This window comes from Xyrauchen texanus, chromosome 37 (assembly GCF_025860055.1).
Source record: "Xyrauchen texanus isolate HMW12.3.18 chromosome 37, RBS_HiC_50CHRs, whole genome shotgun sequence".
Taxonomy (NCBI): Eukaryota; Metazoa; Chordata; class Actinopteri; order Cypriniformes; family Catostomidae; genus Xyrauchen; species Xyrauchen texanus.
The window spans coordinates 27,168,419-27,193,035 of record NC_068312.1 but is presented as its reverse complement, the minus strand read 5'-3'; the positions used below and the strand labels follow the sequence as shown (position 1 = coordinate 27,193,035).

Genomic DNA, 24,617 nt, shown 5'->3' with positions numbered 1-24,617 from the left:
ATGCGTCCTTTAGATCTAGTGACGCAAACCAGTCCCTTTGGCGGATGTGCGATAACATTGGTTTCTGATTCAACATCTTGAATGGCCATTTTGCAGCACGCAATTCAATTGTCTCAAATCTAGGATCAGCCTAAGCCCATCATTTTTCTTCGGAAAGAAAGTGTAGCAACTGTAAAAACCTTTGCGGCTGTGGCAGCTCGGAACCACCTCTATTGCATCTTTTGCGAGGAGATTGTGAATTTCTGCACAAAATACAGGCACATCCCATGATAGAACCGTCAAGGACAAAACGCTGTTGAAGCAAGTAGGTCTGCATGCGAATTGGCTCGAATACCAATGCTCAATCATTTTTAGCACCCAATCTGACATGACAGTGAGTGCCTGCTACGCATTCACATAACAGGATAGCGGTTGCTTTGTATTTTACACTAATTGTGATAGCATTGTGAAATAGAGAAGCACTAATAGTGGTTGGCAGAAAGAAAGAGCTTTTTCAGGCTTCAGCACACGTCGAGCAGCCGCTACGAGGTACATTCGCTATTCAAGCAATGCACAGGAAGTGTTGCAATAAAAACTGACTCGTTCCCAGTGAAAATAGCAGGGAAGCGCGAGATGAAACATAATAGAAAAGGCATGAGCTCTAGATTCCTATAAACGCTATACTTCCAGGGGGATTCTTCCTGCTGGGGACTGACAGTGCTATTTCCATTGCAGTACAAAGATGCTGAAATATGCCTCCGATCTGGGCGCACACAGATTAGGGCACGCACCAGGTCTCAGTATCTCTGTGTGAACCTCAGGGAAGAACGACACTGCTTGCCGAACCACTGTCTTTAGATGGCAGATGGTGTGCACGAATCATTCATTCAGACGAGAATTTTATGGCTCGACAGGAGGCGACCACTCAAGGCCGAGCTCCTTGAACGCACGTGCAATGACGCGGAGTAACTTGTATCAATGGCTAGTGTGCGCTCCTCACCCTCGGTGGGGGAGGGTCTTCCATGGACCATTCTGCAATGCTCCGAGGGACACGCATCATTATCGTCAGACCTGCCGAATATGTTAACACTGTGCTTATTCGTAGAGGGCCAGAGGTCATCATGTGCGTTCTGCTCTGGCGAAGACGCTGCGTGGGAAGATCAAGGGGCTTATGGGGCTTGCGCCGGTGCAAGATCCTCCTCGGTTTCTTTCAACTCTACCTCGCGGCCCCGCCGTGCTTCCTCAGGTGGTCCCTCAAGACTTAACACAGAGGAAGTGGTCAGGAGGGCACGTAAGGGCAACCCTAGAGCAGAGCATCTTGAGGCTCATATCCTCACAGTGAGGGCAGTCTGTCCCCATTAGAGCTGCTTCGACTTTGGTGGCCCAGACAGGGAACGCAGCTCTCATGTTGGTCTGATGGAGCGATGTGTCTCTCACAAGACCACTTGTGATGCGACATCTTTAAAAAGACACGTACATACAAGCAGCTCTTTTATGATTTTTTTTATCACATTGGATGTAATATTACTAATATATATATATATATATATATATATATATATATATATATGTACATAAAGATACATCTCCTATCTGGATGCTGTGGGAAGCGGGTAGTTGTCTCGCTGAGCAAAGAACCCAATCTGGCTGAGAGGTGGAGAGACTTCTTCAGAACACTAGAGGGGAAGCTGATCCTCGCTGCAGGCGCTGAGAGTCAGGCGAAGAATATCCTAATGCATCTGCAGGGAATCTTGTCCGCTGATGCGTGTCCATCAATGGCGAAGTGAGTGCTGAACCAGGTGTGTAGTCAAAACGAGACTATGTCGGTCTTGAAGGAATAAAATTCTGAAGAAATGGTGTGTGAGCGCCCGCTTATATAGGGCAAATGCGTGCCTAAAGTGTCGGGATCAAACACCATTGCCAATCATAAGATTGACGTTATAATACAAAGGCTTCAACTAGGTCGTGGAAAAGGAATTCCCCAAAGTGTTCGGCAATGTCCCGTGAAGGGAACTTAATTGTTGGAAGCTAAAATTAGGCCATCTAATGCAGCCTCCCTGTTTACTGTGATCTATTCTGTTCCTTTTCTTTCAATACTAGCCTTATGAAGCATCATGCAATTTATTCGGTGACTTAAATACAATTTTCTTCCGAACGTATATTTTTAGCAAGGTTTTTCTTGCACATCACTTTCCATATCTAGGTTTTGGTTTCTTTGGTTAGGCGCAGAGACGTGATGAACTTAAACTGGTCATTTGCTCAGTTGTGGGCGGCCATGCAATGAAACAAAGTTTGAGATCAGAAACTAAAATGCAGTGCATGGCAGCACAAAATCCTCATTGTTTTGAAAGCGTGTAAATGGGACAGATGTGTTTGTGGGTGATGTGTCTTTGGAATATCTTTTGACTGATGACAGTGCAGCTGCGCTGGCTCTTGTAAACTTGCATGATGTGTCTTACTCAAGCTTGCACTGTAGTAACCTTCTTCTTCTTCTTCTGTTTATTGGTGGATCACAACTTAACATTGCATTACTGCCACCTGCGGTGAGCATGGACCAGAAACTCTAATCTCCTCTCAACCACCTCCCTCTCTCCCTGACCTATCAGAGCCAGGGCTTCAGCCAGCACTGCGTGTTAAGCTCTTCTGACCTTCCCTTCTAGCCCTTCACAGTCCGAAGGAGGGAGATGTGGAAACGTTAATAATAATAATAATATTTATATACCCATATACTGTATATATTTTGGTACTCTTGACATTTTCTCAACCAACTTCTTCAGGTATCACCCTGGGATTCTTTTTAAACAGTATTGAGAGAGTTCATATACAGAGTTCTCATCTAAATTGGGCACTTATTGGCTGCTTTTCTTTATTATTTGGTCCAAGTCATCAATTTAAAAAACATTTTTTAATGACATTTTAGTTTTATAATGAAATAAATTAATATGGTGGTACAAATATATTTTTGCCTACAATTTCAAACATTTAAGCATATGCCTTCAGATAAAAATATTTGTAAGATCATGAGAAACATTTCAGTCAAGTGTTTCAAAAGTTTTGATCAGTAGTGTATATGTATATATATATATATATATATATATATATATATATATATATATATATATATATACACATACGTTCATATATACCCACATAACTGTACTATACTTCCTATATATACACCACTTTCTTTATCTATTATACACTTATAACTTAAATTCTACTAATTAGACCTGTGTTCTCCAGGAACGTAATCACTACTGAGATTGTCCTTCCTATTTCTGGATTTAAGAAACTCTTTAATGTTATTACTTGCTCCCCTCTCCTCCTCAACTCCTCCATTAACATTTCTCTTTCCTCAGTATGCTTTGTACAGTTAATAATAATCACAATAAATCACAATGTCTACACCATTCACCCTGTTGAGTGTTTGGATATTATTTGCCTTGCTATTTTTAATCCTGTATGCCCTAGTCTTAGTCTTAATATGATGTTCTCTTTCTCCGAAACATCTCCTTTTTTATTATTGATTTGATTTCTGACTTACTATTTGATATCTTAATTTCCACTCTATCCCCTTCCATTGCTTGTTTCGCCAACCTATCAGCTTCCTCATTCCCTTTCACTCCAACATGGGCCAAAACCCACATAAACTGTACCTTCAGTCCTACCTGTTCTAATATATTTATACGTTTTGAAGAATATCCAGAATTATATCTAGCCTTGATTCTGACTGCTGATCATCCAGACTTTTAATTAATCCATTGTACAGCCAACAGAATTGCCATAAATTCACCTGTATATACTGATACCTGATCAGATAACTTTTGTTCTTTAAAAATGTTAACTTTGGATTGGTAAATGCTATCCCTACCTGTCCGCTTTCTGGATTTTTGGATGCGTCTGTAAATATAATGTGTGATTATTCTTACTGTATTTTAGTCCTAAATTCTCCCTTGCTCTTGCCACTTGTTTTAATTCTGACCCTCTTTTTGTCTGGCCTACAGTAATGTTAAATCCACCAATGGTTGAGGCAGAACCTCATACCTAATTATATCATTTCAAATTTAATTCATTATCCACTCTCTTGTTAGTGAAGACGAACTGTAGTAACCTCAGAGTATCTGCATTGCTCTGTATTTATGAGAGTGAGAGTGTTGCATGTGCTCGAAAGCTCCACCCCTCTTCTCCATCAATGGAAGAGGATGCCCATATTTGGGGGAATGTGTCTTGTGGTGTGAGCGATTTTAGCCATTCAGAGCATGAGGAGTGTTCTTGTGGGAGGAGGGGAATGGAGGATACATTGGGGGGTGATGGTGCCATTGAGGGTGTGGTTCCGGCGGAGGGGAAAGCTCAGTGTTTGAAAATGATTGTGCTTCATGCACAGTTGTAGAGCATGAGGAACAAGCCACCATTTTTTTAATCACAGACCAACATTGATTTACACCAAAGGAATCTGAAGATATCAACAATAAGCTTTTGATAAAGAAAACCCAAAGACTGAGCAACGTTTTCCCAGCCTGTAAGGATGCACTGTAAGTCTGGGTTTTTCTTTTATGATAATGAATGTTTGGTTTATAGCAATTTGGAAGTTATAGGGATACATTTCATTCTAAAAGCTTGGAATTAATTTCCAAAGCAAGAGAGCCCTCTAAGGTGTGTTTATAGTTTCTGTTTGTGGATGGTCATGTTACTGTATATCATGTGTTTTGACCCATATGGATGCAAATTATGATATGAATTTAGAGGTGTGGCCTCGTTCATGCCGGCTTTTTTTCTCCTCCCTTTTATCTCATACAAACAGCAACACATTTACCTGGACATTTAGAAAAATATGTGTCTTAATATCCTCTCATTACTCCTATAAAAAAGACTGTAATTTATACAAGCAGGAACCCACCACTCAGTACCGGCATACAGATGGTAATTTTCGGGTGGGGGCTGAACTTGGCTGACAATTGCTGCCATCAGCTGTGTGACTGAACACCACCACCCATCCTTTCCTCCTGTTGAGTCCTGTATGATAAGGCTCAGACAGAACTTCAGAAGCATCACCAATAAATTATGGAATGTGTTTGTTGTATGAGGTGTGGCCGGTTTGCCCTTGTCTAGTTTGTGTACGCACAGGGTTTTGAACTGTGCATATTGGATGTGCTGTACTTGTGTTCTTTAATCTTCCTGTTGGGAAACGTCAGTCACACACTTTTCATATTGATAGCTGTGATTGTGTTTGAAAATGAGTTATGTGAATTCATTATTCATTTTATATGAGTTAAATTAATTATATATGTGTGAGGTGCTTCTGACTTGACTTAAATAGAGCATAACTTATAGAGCCTCTAAATCCATAACTTGAGAAATTGTCATTGAATAGCTGCATCATTTACATAAAATTATAATTATTAACAATTTATCAAGAGCTTGTCATCAACCCATTATATTTGTGGCTCATTCTGTTAATGGTGAATCATCTTATTTGCTGTATGTGCATGTAGTCATCCAGTAGAAACCAGTATCACAGAAAATCCCACGGCAGCGCCAGAGTGAAATACAAATATAAATATTACTGGCACATGCAAGGACCAAAGCTGATCTATATATTGATTAGTCAGAAAGGCAACATCACTCAAAAAGTCTTTCAAGGACATTTATAAAGCAGTCGTCATGGTCACCAGTTCACAGCTTGGATTGTCTATGTGACATTGGATGGCTGATTAAAGTGATAGAAAGTGAGGAAAAAATAAACAAGAATGTATGTACTGAAGATGCTCAATGTTAGTTCATAATGTATTGACTTAATATAATTGTCATAAGTGTGTGAAAAGTTTTTCTGAACTAAAGGTAGCTATTTGTCCTTTAAGGGGTAGTTCACTTAAAATTATTGACTCTTGAAACTTCTATTATTTTCTTCTGTGGAACACAAAGGAGATGTAAGGTAGAATGACAAAAAAAAAGATGCAATGAAAGAGCATGGTGACTGCCTGGGTCTAACATACTGCCTAACATGTCCTTCTGTGGTCAACAGAAGAAAGTCATACAGGTTTAGAACAACAGTTACAGGTTGAACATGAGAATATCATGGATGAGGTGAGCTATCCCTTTAAGGCCTATCTAAGCTCATAAAATAACATATAACACATGAATCTTCTGGGATGATGATTGGTTCCTCCAACTCTCCAGCTGCAAGAATGAGCCAGAAATGTCACACAGGTCCATAAATGTCAAAAGAACAATCACCCCTACAGTTTCCAGACAAGGCCTTGTTTATGAGGCTGTTGTCAGGTGATGTGACGTCAGGCCAAGTATGGTACTGGAGAATTTGCAACAATATCTTGGTTAGCTGGGTGCATGCTGAGAGTCAGTTGGGCCTGGAAGTAGCTGCATTTTGTTTTTAAGCGCTCATGCCACTGTGATGGTCCCCTATGAAGGCAGAAGTGTACGCCTGCAGGGAATCTAGCATAAAGTTGCCAAGGTGAATGGATTGGAAAGGAGGGTAGAGGTTGAACTGACAGCAGATTGAAGGGCATTCTAGAGACCAATTAACATTTTTCACAAACAAATAACCAGAAAGTATAATGGCATTAAAAATTTTTTTTAATGTACCAATGGAGTACCATTCTATGGAGTACCTTGGATGGCATGTATACAGTGGTACATGAATATGGCTCCACCGTCAGTGGTTCTCAGCTGTCTTTGCTTCAGGACACAGACTTTGCATTGGGCATCAAGTGGCGACCCAACACAATACTAATATTGTTTGTCCTACAAAAGTAAAAAAAACGTCCTTAAAATCAATCTTTAAAATGATTAATGAGTGCATTAAATTCAAATTTTTACATGATTATGCTTAATAAGCTGAAAACATGTATGGCCATTTAAACATATTAAACAGATTTCCTCATTTGGTGTAATGTCATAAACCGCTAGAGAATAAACTGATCGACACCATTCGATTTTTGACAAATACACCAAATTTGGATTGCATGTAAACACCTTTAGCGGCGTTCTTACCGACTTACTGGCCCACCATTACCATGAACTGCATATGCCCAACAATAAGCAAAGTTATTAAATTGGCATAGATGGGCAACATAGGAAAATTGTCAGTTTTGTAAATGCATAAACAACAGAGTTGTGCTATACCACCCTAAAACATGGAACAAACACACAGCAAATATTGTAATAGTATTATATAACAGAGGTCGATAACCTATTAGTTGGATGATAGATTTTAAAATTGATTTATTGAATGTCAAAAAAATAATATACTTTCCTTACATGACGAGCACATACAAAGAGTCATAAATGAATGCAGATTGTTTAACCAAAATCACCTGAATCACCAACTCATAATATCACCTGAAGTCATCGCCAAATAATTTTTATTGTGAGGGTTGCCTCTATTTCTTCTTAATCCACAATTTTACTAATTCATCCATGAAAGTCCCTACCATCAAAACCAAAACCTCTGCGCAGAGTGCATGAGGCCGATGAAAAGCACCTGGCTTGTTTTCTCACCATGTGTTAAGTTTAGACCTCCTTTTTTCTCGTTCACTTTGTTTGGCAAGTCTGAAAGCCTGTTTTTCTTACCGCTTGCCATGTCTGATTGTTCTAAACCTGTGCGCCCGACTGCCCAAGCTCATTACAGAATGCCAGGAGCATAGCTGGCATGTGTTTTCATGACAAAATGCCGATGTAAAGGTGCAGAGGTCACGCTTTGGAATGGAGATGGCAGTAAATGATACAGTGGTGGGCAACGATATTTTTCCAGGATATAGTGATGCAGATCCTTGCTGTATGTTCATCCTTACAGATAATGTGTTTGGTAATTTTATGGAACAGTCAGACCGTTGGCCATTTTATGGTTTTCAATAAGGCGATTGATTCAGGTTTGCCCCAGGGGGTGATATAACAGAGAGAGCTTTTAGAATGATTTTTGCCATAGCAGACTCATCAAGATCTCCTTTATTAAAAAGAAAGTAACTGTGTGCTGCAGATAATATTGAAGGGAAAACCCATTTGAGGAAATGGGAAAACTCTGCTTATGGGTGTGTTTAGTCTGCTGTAAAAGATGAGGCTTGTTTGGTTCCATCTGGTTGGACACGTGACCATTGAATCAGGTGGCTATCTTTGTATTTAGGGTTTGGCATGGCTTTGTGTGTTACCTTTTCATCTTTTACACCTGACTGTGTATTTGTGTCTGAAAGCGAGAGAATGAAATCAGAATGAGCTGTGTACACAAGGAATGTTTTTGTGATACGAGAAACAAGCAATAAATAGTCATCCAAAAAAAAAAAAATAGGACATATAACAGAATGGCATATGTACTTGTGCAAGTGGTAATATATGTGAAAGGTAGGGTATGTACAGTTAATGTGTTATTGTACTGAGTGCTCTGTAGCGCTGGCCAGAGGGCAACAGTTCAAAAAGGGAGTGGGCAGGGTGTGTGGGGTCCAGAGTGATTCTACCTGCACGTTTCCTCACTCTGGATATGTACAGGTCTTGGAGGGTGGGCAGGAGGCACCAATAATCCTCTCAGCATTCCTGACTGTCTGTTGTAGTTTCCTTCTGTCTGATTTGGTGGCTTAACCAAACCAGACAGTTATAGGTGTACACAGTACAGACTCAAGTCTGTCGGCTAGAGTAGAACTGAGTCAGCAGCTCCAGTGGCAGAAAGGATGTTAATTGTACTCCTAACTAGCAATAGATGGATATATCGGCCATGTTGATTAATCAGTCGATATTTTTTGTTTATCAGCATCAGCCAATACTCATGCCCAGGCAGTTAACAGAAGAGTTATCTACTCATTGTGTCAGTTCTAAAATATACCAACAGCCTTGCCAATGCATTATAAATTACAGTTATTTTTTTTGTTTGTTTGTTTTTTTGTGAATTGTGATTAAGTTACTATGTTAAGTTCCAACAATTTTTGTATAGGCCTATTATATATTGACCATCAGCCACACTGTACTCTAGATATTGGTGTCTGCATAAGCCTTTGAAAATCTCCTTTCGGTTTACCTCTAGCTAGGCCAATTTAACAGAAAACATTTGCAGTTCTGACTTGAGATCATTGTCATTGAGCGATAACCATGGTCGCTTGACTGATTAACTTCAGAGAGTGCATATTTTCTGTTTTCAAATATTTAAAATACATTTTGAATAAATATTATATAAAAAAACAAACATTTCAGGACAGGTTTAGTGGTTTTGTATCGTCTCATTTGCTATCATTAAATTGTGTTTTATGCTGTATATCGGCCAACATGATATCTAGATATCAATATTAGATATCTACACTGAGTGTCGAAAACGAAACACAATAGTCAACTACTACTCCTAACACTCTTTGTCTGTTCTCATTAGTGACTGTGTGTGAACTCTACGGCCATGTCCACAGCTGTAGTGATGGACCATCCAGGAGACACGAGCCTCCTCCAGTCCTGTGAAACAGCGGACAGTCTCGCCTCCCTGTATGATGCCAGTGCTGAGTCCACAGCAAAGCAAGTTCCTTCATATCTTTTTGTTCATGTGCACATACACTTACAATAGCAGGCCAGAAGTGCATTGGTTATTTAAACGTACGTTTCTGATTAGTCTTGTGTTTGTAAGTATGCCAATGAAGTCATCTTAGACTTGTGTAAGAGTGTTGTCATTGTGTGAATAGACTGGTTGTTGCACTACTACTGTGGTGCCTGCCATCACAGTTTCTTTAGATAAAGATTGGATTTTGGAGAATTACAGTAGATCATTGTGGGGCTTGCTAGGACTCATACTTTGCATACTTATACATACTTTACTGGACGAGTTTCAGTAAGAGTGTGTTTAATAGCCGGTACTAAGTTGTCCTGAAAGTTTGCAATGGCAAGCTGTTTCGAACCTTAAAGGGATAGTTCACCCAAAAATTTAAATTCTTTCTTCATTTACTAGCTGCTGTTATGTGCATTTTGGAGCTTAAACATTTTGGAACCCGTTCACTTGCATTGTGAGGACCTACAGAGCTGAAATATTCTTCTAAAAATCTTCATTTGTGTTCTGCTAAAGAAAGAAAGTCATACACACCTCTAAAAATGTAGTTGCATCATAAAATATTGTAACAGTTTATGACTTTTTTGTTGATACTTTTTAATTTAATCTATTTATCTAAAAATATATAGTATTGAGTAGTTTAAGATGATACTTTTGAGTACCTGAGGGAGTAATGAGACTATTTCAGCCATTCAGCTACAGAATGCTGCTAGTCGGGAAAATCCATTATTTGATCATATTTCTTTTTGGCTTTTTCTCACAGTGAGTCATCAGAGGAGGAGACGGCATGTGTGAGAGAGGAGCAGACAAATGCCGAAGCTGAACAGAGCATGCACACAGAATCAGGTGAGATTATGCTCATGCTCGCACTCTCGTTCAAACACTTGCAAATCACTTCAAACTCCCAAAAACTTGGGTGAAAAGTCTAGAACACACATTTTCATGTCCTACAAATACACACTCGCTTATAGATGAAAACAGAACTCACACACTCTCAAACACAAATTTGCTAGGCAATGTTCACTTGCACTCTAACTCGCACACTTATCCAAACACTACAATGACTTTAAAGTGCACTTTAAACAAACAAGCCACATGCATCTTTATTGGGCCCTTAAACTGCCAAATGCACAGTTCTGCATTACACAGATGAAGCCAAGATCAACGGAAATCTGGCCACAGGTGCACTAACTCGCAGCAAACGCACGCGTCAGTGTTTCCATACCTAAAACTCACATGTAACCTATTCTTTATGAGAACTGAGAACCTGAGGTCAGTAGGACCGTCTTTTAGAGGAAGTGTTTTTAAAAAGGAAGCTGCCATCCCTTTGTTTACTTTCCTTTCCTTAATAAGCAAGGCAGGATGACATTGCTTTTCTGAGGATGTACACTAGTTTTACGGGCACTTGCTGTATTTCATCGCTCTGCTGTTGTCTGTTGTGTTTACATATGATTATAGTGCTTTGAATGAGGTCATCCAGTCACGAGGTCACATGACCTTGGACTTACAGGTCAAGCTGCTGTGATTTCATGTATGAAAATACGTGTGATTTTAAATCGGATAGTCGCAGTCTCGATTCGGTTTGCGGTCTCAGTTTATTCTGCGCGTCTGGAGCTTGTCGAGAGTAACATTAACTAAGATCATATATTAACATCATTAACATCATATACTGTATATTTTCCACTTCTTTAAATGTCTTTTTTAATGTATCACACAATTCACATGTAATGATTCCCTTGTATTAATTTATAAAGAAACCTGAGTGTGATGTTAAATTCCTGACCAAAAGTGATGATTTCTATCCATCTCTGAAAGTTGACTACCTTTATATCCACATCAGAGTTTAAGGTAATTTTCTGGTTAAGCCTTTATTCCAAAAAAGGAATTATTAGGAATTAAAATGAATTATTATTCTTTTCTCGCTATTCTCTTCTGGAAAAACTAGAGAGGCTAACTCTTGACATTTATTCTACTGCATTTAGCTAATTTTGCACATGTAATTTAACTTAATGCTTCCCTCTACATTATGTTAAAATATGTGCGCACAAATCAGCCTCGAGTATATCATAAAAATTCCTGATATACTTATAGGTTTTTCGTTTGTTTGTAGGCTATATTGATTTATTTTATTTATTTACATTTTTGTATTTGTATTTATTTAATATTCACTGAAAAATGTGTGCTTGACATTTAACAATTGTTTGACACCTTGTGCCTCCAGAATAACGTTGTTATACATGCACTGACATAAATGAACATTTCTTTTTCTGCAAATATTAATGTCAAAAATAATGTAAAAAATTTTAAAAAGGTTTATGCCTCGCCCATATCCGGTTCTATCGAAAACAGATTCAGATACAGATAATTTTGCAATAGATACAGATAATGGCTTCACTACATACCCCTAATATCCAGTCAAGAGGTCGCTGAGCTGTGTGATTTAAAACAGAGACTGCAGCAAACATTCTTCACTGGTCTGTGCAGAGACAAAGAGACCACCCAAACATACTCCTCACACACACACACACGCAAACACAAAAGCACACAGTGTTCAGTACAAGACTGTAGAGCGCAACAGAAAAAAAATTAGTGCCATGGATTTTTGGACATGTACCATGGTAATGTCTTGGTAATGTCTAGGGCTGCACGATTATGACAAAAATATTAATTGTTAATTATTTCCATTAATATTGCAATGGTGATTGTCTATGTCAATTCATAGAATTCACAGAGGCACGACATCTAGCCAATCTAAAATGGTTTTTGCTTTCTAAAACTTATTTTTGTGTGTCAGGTGATGTTTCTTCTGCATTTTTAGTGGGCCAATGCGAACAGTAGTAAAACATAAAACACACATCTGTGGGTCAGACTGCTTAAAGTGCACTAATTGGGACCGGTTGTCCTCATTGACATACACTAATTTTAACACCTCTGATTCACCTCTACATTCATGCACACAACATATATGTCTGTGTTTGGTTACAGTGCTCAGTTGCTGTAAAAAAAAAAAACATATAGAAAACTACATAAAAAGCATTGCTGCAATGAGAGGAGAGCTTTTTTTTTTTTTGCAAACTAATGATAAACACTAACAGTATCACTGTTCCCTTTGATATCTGTCCTGTAGTTGCTGCCCCTCATCCCAACTCCCTCTCTCTGCCAGGTCAGGGCACAGAGCTCTGGACCACACGTGGGGATGGAGAAGTGAAGCTCAGGATGGGTGAGTCCGGCACCGCGGCCGAGCCCCCTGTAACCGTGAACCAAATGTTTACCTCTACAGTTCAGCGTTACGGCAGCTACACTGCATTGGGCTGGAAGGAGGGAGAACAGTGGAAATCCATGACCTACAGCGAGTACTACAATTCCTGCCGCAATGCTGCCAAAAGCTTCCTGAAGGTGAGATCCATTGACTCAGACAAAACAGTTATGTATTTAGTATTGTTGTGGGTTAATTTCTTTATCTGTGCCCCAAACTTATTATTCTTTATATACATATTCTTTATTTGTTTGAATTGGAGTACTCAATCAAACTGAGAGAGATAGAGGAGGCTGCTGGCAGCCACAGTCACACCATGTCCTAACCTGACGGCAAATGACAACTTTTTTATGACAGAGTTTTTGTCCTAACCTGTCACGACGAACAATGGGGCATTCTTTTGATCTCTTGGTTTGGCTTGCTGCGTTGAGCTGTGCAGCCACATCCGATGTGAACTGGCACTGGTCCAAAATGTTCCGCATAACAGTAAATTGAAGCCAGCATCTCACTAGCCGGTTGAAAGCTACTTGATTTTGGATGAAAATGTTACACCTACGTGCTGTTGTTGTTGAAGTATCGGTCTTTCAGGCAGACGTCTGTCACAAATACACACTGGTTAAGAATGGAGTAGAGGTGACAGACATTCTTGCCTCCTATTTCTTTCAGTTTGATTGAAGACTCTGGTTCAAACAAATAAGGATGGGCATAGAAATGCACCTATTCTTCTACAAACTCTTCAGACATGTTTAGTTAAGTTCTGTTTTCTGGATTGTGTGCAGCTGTGTTGTGATCTGTTGTTGGTTATCTCTGTAGCGGACCTATTTTGAGATAAACGAAATGTGTTTTTGCTTGAACGTCCCATCTCATGTGAAGGTGCTGTGTATTCTGTTGCTCTTGTGCACTCATTAACGCACACAAGAGAGCAACTGTTAATGATGATTTCCAGTGAATTGTACATTCGATTTGGGATTGTTTCTCACCAAACTTTATCATATGCCTTCAGAACAATCATGAGTCTCAGGTAATAAATTATTAGGCTTCTAATTTCTGTGTTTTAACAACACAGGGGTGAGTAAACAATGACTGAATTTTCACTTTGAGTGGACTATCCCTTTAATATCCATACAAAGCAAGTCAATGGGGTCCAAAGATTTCAAGCTCCAAAAAGGACATAAAGACATCATAAAGGTAATCCATTCAACTCTGGTGGTTTAATCCATGTCTTCTGATGCGATACAATTGGTTTTGGGTGAGAAACAGAACAAAAACCGAACTCCTTTTTCAATATAAATCTTGACATCTGCAATCTCCTTGGCGCGATCATGATTTAAAGCTCAAAAACACTTCATCACGCTTAATGCATGCACAGCTTAGGGCTATTCTTGAGATAAAGAAGCTAGACACAGTGTCTATCACGTCCGCTTTGCATCATAGCATTGCACGGTTGAGTGCATGACTGCCTACATTTTCTTTTTTCTTTTTCTTTTTTGCAAAAAGCCTCTCACAGTGATTAACAACAAAAATTAAAAATGGCTCTTCATGTAAAAAAGTTTGGAAATCGCTGGTCCAACAGATATTTTCATAGAAAAACTGTTAAAAATAGTGCAGACAGATGAAGAAACATATTCAGTGTGTATAGCCCTTTGGTTATATGTGCATGTCTGTTTGTGGTTTCACATCAAAACCGGATTTTTATTACGAGCCCATCTGTGACAGTTTTGTTGTACAAGGCTCATTCATTCATCTTCATCCTGTTGTTGTTGAGATAACTGTGGTTTGTCATTCCCAAACACTGTTATATGAAATGACACAGAAATGTTTCTGATAGGCAGATTTTTGTGTCAGGGGTGCTTGATAACAACCATTTATATATTGTATAAAGTGATGTAACTAGAGAAACTGTTGAGGAGTTAATGAGATCAGCGTCCTCCTTTATCATACTGCTGTCCTTAAAACACTTTCAACTCTGGTTACTCCAGGGTGAAAGTGCCAGCAATCTGAATGATAATGTGTCTGCAAAAGGGAAAGTAAGAAGTGAGTAGCACAAGCAGCTTAATATACGAGGGTGAATCTAACATGTCACAGAAATTAAGCCTATTTTTAGGACCATGAAGATTTGCATTTAAATTAGCATTTTCTCACCCTCAATTCTCCTTACTGCAATGGTGATACTGTAATGCAGTATGTTTTATTGTAATAAAAGTAAAAGCAATGTTATACTAGTGTAAAATAAAAATGCATTAATATCAGTATTAATTAGCATAATAAAGTTCAACAAATTATATATTATAAACAACAACAACCATTATATTCTATACCATTATGAGAATGTGAATGGTGAATTATTTTTTTTTTAATTATTATTTATATTATCTTTTTCTCCCCAATTTGGAATGCCCTATATCCAGTGTGCTATAAGTCCTCGTGACTCGACTCATCAACCTGTGCATCTTATCACGTGGCTTGTTGAGCATGTTACTGTGGAGACATAGCATGTGTGGAGGCTTCACACTATTCTCCGCAGCATCCACACACAACTCACCACACGCCCCACTGAGAGCGAACCACATTATAGCTATCACGAGGAGGTTACCCCATGTGACTCTACCCTGCCTAGCAACCGTGCCAATTTGGTTGCTTAGGAGACCTGGGTGGAGTCATTCAGCACGCCCTGGACTCCAACGGTGGTAGTCAGCATCTCCCGGTAATGCGCTCAACAAGCCACGTGATAAGATGCGAGGATTGAAGTCTCAGACACAGAGGCAACTGAGATTCGTCCTCCTCCACCTGGATTGAGGTGAGTCACTACGCCACCACAAGGACCTAGAGCGCACTGGGAATTGGGGATTCCAAATTGGGGAGAAAAGGGGGGGCCCTTCACCCCTCTTACGCAACTGATGCCCCATTTTTTTCCTGTCTTCGAGCTCAACATCAAAGTAATGTGTATCAGCAGACATTCAACATGGTTATTCCTGAATGTGGAACAGGTGGAATTCAGGCTGTGGTTTCAGGTGGTATTTATATAGTATGTGTGAATTAACTGTGTGCGTGTGTCTGTTCACAGCTCGGTCTGGAACAGAACCATGGAGTCGGTATCCTTGGCTTCAACTCGGCCGAGTGGTTCATTGCCGACATCGGGGCAATTTTAGCTGGGTAAGTGTGTATTTTATTTACCCCCTTGTCAAGCTGTCATGTGAGTGTGTTTGTTTGTTGTGAACTGTATCTGCTTGTAGGACGTTTTAGTCTTTGTCCTCTGCAAACTTTATGGATTTGTTAACCTTTAAATCACCCATAAATGATCATAAGCATACACACACTCTGGGGTATGCAAGGTAGTTCTCAGTAACGCATCACTGCCAGTGGTTGTTTAAAACAAATCTTTAATCAGTACATCAGAATCAAATAGTGGCACTGATGTGCCATAAACTGCTTAGCTTCCATTATGACTAGTGCTATATATAAGATCTAAGATATAAGATCAGGGCTAGTAAACATTTTGATGGAGTCTGAACAGAAGTTGGTGAGAGTGTTGTTTGTCCTGTCTCAGTAATGCTTGACTGTGTTTTGGTTGCAGTAATAACTTCAGGATGTTTTTTGAGGGTTCTTGTTTGTTGTTGGCAGGGGGTTTGCTGTGGGCATCTACACCACAAACTCTCCTGAGGCATGCCAGTATGTGGCAGAGAACTGCCAGGCCAACATCCTCGTCGTGGAAAACCACAAACAGCTACAGAAGGTCTTACAGGTAATAAATAACACGGCATATATCTCAAACCTTTTCTAAATAAATGCCATATTTGATCAAATTCAGATACATTTGGAATAGACCTTTTACGTAATATTGCTTCATATTTATTAATGTGATAATTTTTTTAAAATAAAACAATTGTATTAGGATTTGTCTAAAGCTTGGTGTCAGTTACAGTTACAAAAATTGGAAAACAAAGTTAAAATATTAAAACAAAAAAACTGTTTTGGAAATAAAGTGAAATTCCAGTCAGTAATACACTTCTCTGCCACTTTTCACTAGTTACATTAATTTTGCTAGTAAATTACATCCATCTTCCAACTGACTGATTTAGAACTGACACAGCCTGGGTTAATCTCATAAACAAGGTCGGTGTCATATTTCAATCCTAAATGAAAAGAAAAAAAGAAATAAACACTTTTTTGCATACAGAAAATTATGCCTACTTTAGGACTGTTAAGACAATGTTTTTGCATTGACATTATTTTTCATAACAATTACATACATTCTCCTTTCTATTATACAGTAACGATCATCCTGAAAATCATCCTGCCTGGACTCTGTTTATATATATATATATATATATATATATATATATATATATATATATCAGTCACGCAACATTAAACAGCTCAATATTGTGTAGGTCCCCCTCGTGCTGCCAAAACAGTGCCAAACCGTATCTCAGAATAGCATTCTGAGATGCTATTTTTCTCACCACAATAGTACAGAGCAGTTTTCTGAGTTACCGTAGACTTTCAGTTTGAACCAGTCAGGCCATTATCTGTTGAGCTCTCTCATCAACAAGACGTTTCCATCCACAAAACTGCCACTCACTGGATGTTTTTTGTTTTTGGCACCATTCAGAGTAAATTCTAGAGACTGTTGTGTGTGAAAATCCCAGGAGATCAGCAGTTACAGAAATACTCAAACCAGCCTATCTGGCACCAACAATCATCCATGCGATTATCTAATCAGCCAATCATGTGGCAGTAGTGCAGTGCATAAAATCATGCATATATGGGTCAGGAGCTTCAGTTAATGTTCACATCAACCATTAGAATGGGGAACAAATGTGATCTCAGTGATTTGGACCGTGGCATGATTGTTGGTGCCAGATGGGCTGGTTTGAGTATTTCTGTAACTGCTGATCTCCTGGGATTTTCACACACAACAGTCTCTGGCACAATTTACTCTGAATGGTGAAACAAAAAACATCCAGTGAGTGGCAGTTCTGTGGATGGAAATGTCTTGTTGATGAGAGAGCTCAACAGATAATGGCCAGACTGGTTCGAACTGACAAAGTCTACCGTAACTCAGATAACCACTCTGTACAATTGTGGTGAGAAGAACAGCATGTCAGAATGCTGTTCTGAGATGCGGGTTGGCAGCACGTGGTGGACCTACACAATATTAGGCAGGTGGTTTTAATGTTGTGGCTGATCGATGTGTATATATATATATATATATATATATATATATATATATATATATATATATATATATATATATATATATATATATATACATAATTTAAATTGACATAAAATACATTCATAAAAATCTACCTTGATGTATGTTTACAATTGTACTTAACAAATGCTCTTAATTTTTTTTTTATAAATGATCATTTTGTTTTTAGTAGAGTACACAACAAAAATTAGGCCTCCATCTGCTGCAGACTTTCTCCAAATAACCTCTTGTGCTTTTTGTGTGCTTCATCTCAGGTCCAGGACAAATTGCCGCACCTAAAAGCCATTATCCAGTACAAAGACGAGCTGAAAGAGAAAAGGCCTAATCTATACACGGTACATTTGAATAATCAAATATTTTAAATTCAGTGCTCAGACCACAATATTTAAATTGATCCCTGAAATTACCAATTGAAATTTGACATTTTGCTATTCAAATAACTAGTGGGCGGAGTTTATGGAGCTGGGCCGCAACGAGCCTGATACTCACCTGGATAACATCATTAGCTCCCAGAAACCCAATCAATGCTGCACCCTGATCTACACGAGCGGAACCACTGGCCAACCAAAGGGAGTCATGCTTAGTCACGACAACGTGAGTTAAACCCAAATTTAAACCGAAACCTCAACAATAAAGACAATCTGAGACATTAAAGAGAGTTCTGAACCATTTGTTTTCTCTCTCTCTCTTTTGTAGCTGACATGGACGGCATTTTCAACAAGCCTAGACGTGGGTCTGATGTATGCGGAGAAATCACAGGAAGTAGTAGTGAGCTACCTACCACTAAGCCATATTGCTGCACAGATGATTGACATCTGGATCACCATGAAAGTAGGAGGAGCCACGTACTTTGCACAGCCTGATGCACTGAAGGTAATTGTACATATACATGCACATACACTTTCACTCTTCTGATGGCTTATATCATATTTACAAATGAGTGTGCATGAATGGTCCAATAATGTTGTAATTAGGATTTCCAAACTCATAAGTAGGAACTTTGCAAGAGAAAGGCAACATTGCATAGCATAGCACGAAAGTTATGTTTTTAAGTTGGGATTACATGTGTACGTTATGGCACTCACCCTGTTTTCCTCCCATAATCCCTCAGTTCTCGTATTAAGTGAGATGAGCTCCTTGATGGTGTCTTTTAATCATGTGAGTTTAAACCAGCTGTGTACTCCTTTTAACGTGTGAGATTAGCAAGTTATTAGGTGAAACATAATTAATGAATTTGCAGAAATACTCCTACAGTCTTGATCATGCAGCTCATTTCATGATGTATACCGAGGATACATGCTCTCTCACATACTGAATGGCCTCTGATGTTTATGCCATTTTTAGCTTTTTAAAGAAAACATGCCAAGTGTGTGTATGCTCATCGGTGATATATATATATATATATATATATATATATATATATAAAAAATATTTTATATATATATATATATATATATATATATATATATATATATTTATATATATTTTTTTTATTATTTATTTAAACAAATGGATGTAAATGCATCATATTGTGGCCCCTGTGATCTGTAAAGCAGAGCATGTGATTTTGTTCACACCAAGATTATTATAGCTTTAAATTTAATTGAGCTTTTTGTTTTATTTTCAATTGGTGCGTTTAGTTACGTTTTTATGTTAAATTTTTTATCGTTTTTTTGGGGGTTTTGTTTTGTTTTCAGTTTTGTTTTTTATTTTATTTGTCCTTTCAGTTTAGTTTGGATTTTGTTTTTATTTTGTTTTCAGTTTATCTGTTTGAATTCAGTTTGTTTGGTTTTTATTTTTGTCCTTACAGTTTCGTTTTATAAGTTTTCACTCTGAATTTGATTTAGTTTAATAAAAAAGTGTTTTTTATTTTGTTTGTTTTTCAGTATGTTTAAGTATAAAAGTTTAACATTTTATAGTGTTGTAAAGAACAGCCATATAGTGTTATTACTATTTAGTGGCATTTTCATGTTTAATGGTGGTCAAATTTTATAAAATTATATGTTTCAACTAAAATTAATTTGTGCTGTTATTTTTTAAGTAATGAAAAAGTATTTTCGTTTATTTTCAGTTTTTCCAATTATGTTTTATTTATTTTATATTCAATTGATGAAAATGTTTTCATTTAATTTTTGTTTTAATTCACAATAACACTGGTTCAGTCTCAGCGCAGCACCGCAGTGCTGTTATATAATAGGGTCATTGATTTGAAATCCCAGGGCCTGGAGACAGACATGATCTACCTGCTCCAATGAGAGTGCAGTGCGTCACCTGATGCAATGCTGATGTTGGCATACTCACATGAACCCATTAGCATGCCACCCTGAGGCTGTTTCATGTAAATGAATAGAAATCACTGTGTGTTCCAGGGCTCACTGGCTAACACTTTACGTGAGATACGCCCTACTGCATTCATGGGTGTCCCGAGGGTGTGGGAGAAGATGCAGGAAAAGATGAAGTCTATCGGAGCCAAATCATCCACTGTGCGGCGGAAGGTGGCATCCTGGGCAAAAGACGTAGGCCTGCAGACCAACCTCAGCAAGATGGAGCTGTGCGTACACACAAACACACACATACTCACACAAAGACAGACATTGTTCAAAGCCATGACTGAAAAAACATGGGGTTTGTAAGGCTTTAAAGGGGTTGTATAATGAAAACACTAAACAGGATTGTCCTTGCTCTTTTGAAATGAAAGTGTTTAATCTACTATGTAAACACACTCTAATATTCACTATGCAAAACTCCCTCCCAGTTCAAACACACCATTTATGTAAATGAAGCTGCAAAATCAAGTAATTCAGAATGTCACAGTTGTGGTGGAACTATCAGCATGTTAACATATCACGTCACATTTACACATCAACATACAGTATTCAGCAACTAAGCCCACCCTGATGAAGAACATTGTGAACAACACTTATATAGAGAGGTTAGTCAATAATAACAGATAAATTACTTTGTAATTTACAATTTACAAAAAGTCTTAAAGGTACAATGGCAAAAACTGCCTATTTAATGGTCAAAGAGAGGGTGGAAAATAGTCAGGCAAAACTAAATAACAACATGAGTGTAAAATATGTCCCCTTTATATTGATGCACTAGTATGAATGGTACAGTAGCATACATTTCTGTCTCTGTATTAATGAAGATGAATTGCCTTGTGTCCTCAGTAATGGCAGCATGTCCAGAAAGCCATTGAACTATCGGTTGGCAAAGCGTCTGGTGTTCCGGAAGGTTCGGAAGGCACTTGGATTGGATCGTTGTACGAAGTGCTACACTGGAGCGGCTCCCATCACCAAAGACACACTGGAGTTTTTCCTCAGTCTGGATATTCCACTGTTTGAGCTTTACGGTATGAGTGAAAGCTCTGGACCGCACACCATCTCACGGCCCGATGCTTTCAGACTCACCAGGTACACACACACACACACTCACATCTTTCTGAAACCTGTTTAAACCTGAAGTGTGAAATAAAAAAATTATGTTTAAATAGTCTCCTGTCCCATCTTAATATGTAGAGGAAGTAATTTGTGGATTACCCTGTAAAGAATCTGTGGCGCTATGAAAATTTCTTTGTTTGAATGTTCTAAACAGCCTGACAAAGCAACATTGGCTCAACCAATGGTGTCAACTGAGGGTGGGACCAACTGTTTGTTTGACCAATGGAAGATGGGGAGAGTGTTCAGGAAACCTGTGTTAAAAAAGATTATTTTTTCATAAAAAATAACTATCACTTTTAGTGATAAATGTGGCGCAGAAATGACACACTTCAGCTGTAACTTCTAGTTTATTTTCCCATTAATCTTATAAAAATTGCAATCATTAATAACATATCTAACATCTCTTTCTATCCCTCAGCTGTGGAAAGGTGATTCCAGGGTGTCAGACAAAAATTTTCAGCCCTGATGCAGATGGTAATGGTGAGATCTGTTTCTGGGGTCGACATGTTTTCATGGGCTATCTGAACATGCCGGATAAAACTGAAGAGGCTCTGGATGCAGAGGGCTGGCTGCACTCAGGCGACCTCGGCAAACATGACCAGAACGACTTCCTGTTTATCACTGGACGCATTAAAGGTAAAGACAGTTAATCAATAACGGATTCTGTATTTCCGCTTAATCTGAAACAACTGGGCAATTTATATACCCCATGAAATCGACCCACAAAACTGGGTTTGTGTGGACTTTAGTCTGCATCTGTTAACTTCGAAACATCTATACGCTGGTGTACTCATAAAATTGACAAAATGAAATGCTATCAGAGATGTCATTTTAAAATAAACAGATTTTTCTTCCAAGAAAACAGGCCAAGAATATTGATGACTCATTTTGCACTTCACAGATTTTTGTCCAATCAAATGCTCTTTAGATTGAGAATGTCTCTCCCCCTAACACCTGCAACTGACTAGCAAGTAGCAAAATCATAGTTTATGGCTGTGATGTAATCTAAAGGCTTTTGGTGATTGGAAATATAGAGATAAACCCTTCAATATATCCCGCCTAATCTTCCTGTTTTGCATGTCCACACAGGACAGAAAACTGCACTCATCATGTCATTGTCTGGAGGTCCTTAAATTCTCGAGATGTTAAAATACTAAGTAGCCACAAATTTAAATTGGCTTTAGTCTGGAACAAATAATGACATTTATGATTGTGTTCTAGAACTGATCATCACGGCTGGAGGTGAAAACATTCCTCCGGTGCCCATTGAGGATGCAGTTAAAGAGGCCGTTCCACTGATCAGCAATGCCATGCTTATTGGAGACAAGAGGAAGTTCCTCTCCATGCTGATCACCATTAAGGTATCAGTCCATCAGTCTGTTTTCAGATAAGCCCCATGTAAACCTGTGATTCAAGGTTAATAATATCCATCTGCTCTCCTGAACCTAGTTTTAAAGTTTGTGACCAAAATAAACTTTTATAATGACTTTTTATTGAACAGTTCCCACATTATCTGATCATTCTTAATGATCTTCTTATGTAATCACAAGAGATATCATGCTCTCTGAAAATGTAATCTGTAATTCTAATCTGCACATCTAACTCAGTTTTTTTCCTGATGCAGGAGTACAATTTTTCTGCACTCTAGTCTAATGAACCCTTTTCACAGAATGTGATGTGTTTCCGCCTTATTTAGCAGTGTAAATGTGTAACATTAGACTTTTTACCATATTACCCTGGAATTAGTATTAAAAAAATCAATAAAAAAAAAGTTACATCTGTTATAAGTTACACTAAAAGTAGTGGCATTTTTCTACTGAAATTAGAACAAAGGGTGCGCAAAAATCATATTTGCAGTGGTCTTCTATTCACTAGTATTGAAGTTTACCCTGCAATCCTTTAATTATTCCAGAACCCGGAAATGGGTCCATGTGATTTTTTTTTAACTTTTTTATCAATACTTGTGTCGTTAAAGCTGATGTAACTTTTTCTGTGTTAAAATACTTTCTCTTATCCAAGCTTAATATGCAGAAACAACTATTAGTAAGCCATTCATAGGTTAATTTTCTCGAAAAGTGTAAGCATTTCCTTTATGTGGCACTAGAGCAAGAGCGACCTACTTAGACACGCCCCAACAACTTTACTCAACCAATGGCGGGAGTTGGGGGCGGGACCATCTCTTTGTTTGACTCTTTTAACAGACGGAGGGCGTATTCAGAAAGCTGTTTTGAAAACAACGTTTATTTTTATAATTCCGTTGGGTGGCGCTTGTGTCTCAGGAATTACATACTTCAGCTTTTAACTAGTTCCATAAGCTCTTGTCACGAAATCTGCTGCCGCCACGAGGACAGTGTGTGTAACGACATGTTATCAATTACAAAAGGGGTTTCTTGGAATCTGTGGACACTCTAGTGGTGGGAAAATATCACAATTAGAATCGCTATTAAAACTCCTTTCACAACACTGCCCAACATTGTGACTTTTGCATAGGTAATTTCTACAACATTAATTTCCTCGCTGATTTTTTATTTGTCTGACTCAAACCGTGCTTAATCTAAATCTCTATAGATTTTATTTGCCCTACTTTATAGAATATAGTCGAATGAAGACATATTTAATCTGAAATGTGAATACAGTTGAGTGATGGTGCTCCTACAATTGAGGTTGACTCCCCATTGCTTTCTCTCAGTGTCAGGTAAACGGCGAAACAGGTGTTCCTGAAGACGAACTAATTCCTGAGGCAATCGAGTTTTGTCGTAAACTTGGCAGCAACTCCACACGGGTCAGTGAGATCGCCAGCGGCCGTGACCGCACCGTATATGCAGCTATACAAGAGGGTATCAACCGCGTCAATGAGAAATCCACTTCTAACGCTCAGCGCATCCAAAAATGGACTGTGCTGGACCAGGATTTCTCCATCCCAGGAGGAGAGCTGGGTTAGTGGACAAAGCAATTTATGTAATGTAATTTACTTGCTGTCAATTATTTTTGGCCAGCAGAAAGCTTTGTAGATTTCTGTAGCATTCGGACACCTTTTATTCACAATGTTGTTTGTGTTAATTTCTTAACGATTTTTTGCCTAATTTGATTATACTTTAAGACACCAATCACTTTCAGTGCGTTTTAACACATTTTACCATGTTTAAATTCATACTGCAGACTTTAGCTCAGTAAATGGAAAAAAAGTCTGCACAT

At 38.4% G+C, this 24,617-nt stretch overlaps 1 protein-coding gene across 2 annotated transcripts in view; it reads left to right on the top strand.

Moving 5' to 3' along the window:
• Positions 1-24,617, top strand: part of LOC127631312 (long-chain-fatty-acid--CoA ligase ACSBG2-like) — a 30,999-nt gene that overhangs the window by 4,326 nt on the left and 2,056 nt on the right. Inside the window, exons 2-14 of one of the 2 annotated variants that reach the window (XM_052109399.1) lie at positions 9,344-9,480; positions 10,269-10,351; positions 12,669-12,901; positions 15,826-15,914; positions 16,383-16,503; positions 18,234-18,314; positions 18,424-18,573; positions 18,676-18,852; positions 20,349-20,530; positions 21,153-21,395; positions 21,841-22,058; positions 22,644-22,783; positions 24,112-24,358. In XM_052109399.1, coding sequence (XP_051965359.1) covers positions 9,368-9,480; positions 10,269-10,351; positions 12,669-12,901; positions 15,826-15,914; positions 16,383-16,503; positions 18,234-18,314; positions 18,424-18,573; positions 18,676-18,852; positions 20,349-20,530; positions 21,153-21,395; positions 21,841-22,058; positions 22,644-22,783; positions 24,112-24,358 — 2,077 coding nt within the window. In that variant the 5' untranslated portion in view covers positions 9,344-9,367. Of the gene's footprint in view, positions 1-9,343; positions 9,481-10,268; positions 10,352-12,632; positions 12,902-15,825; positions 15,915-16,382; positions 16,504-18,233; positions 18,315-18,423; positions 18,574-18,675; positions 18,853-20,348; positions 20,531-21,152; positions 21,396-21,840; positions 22,059-22,643; positions 22,784-24,111; positions 24,359-24,617 lie in introns of both variants that reach the window. The other variant, XM_052109398.1, reaches the window with a different exon arrangement.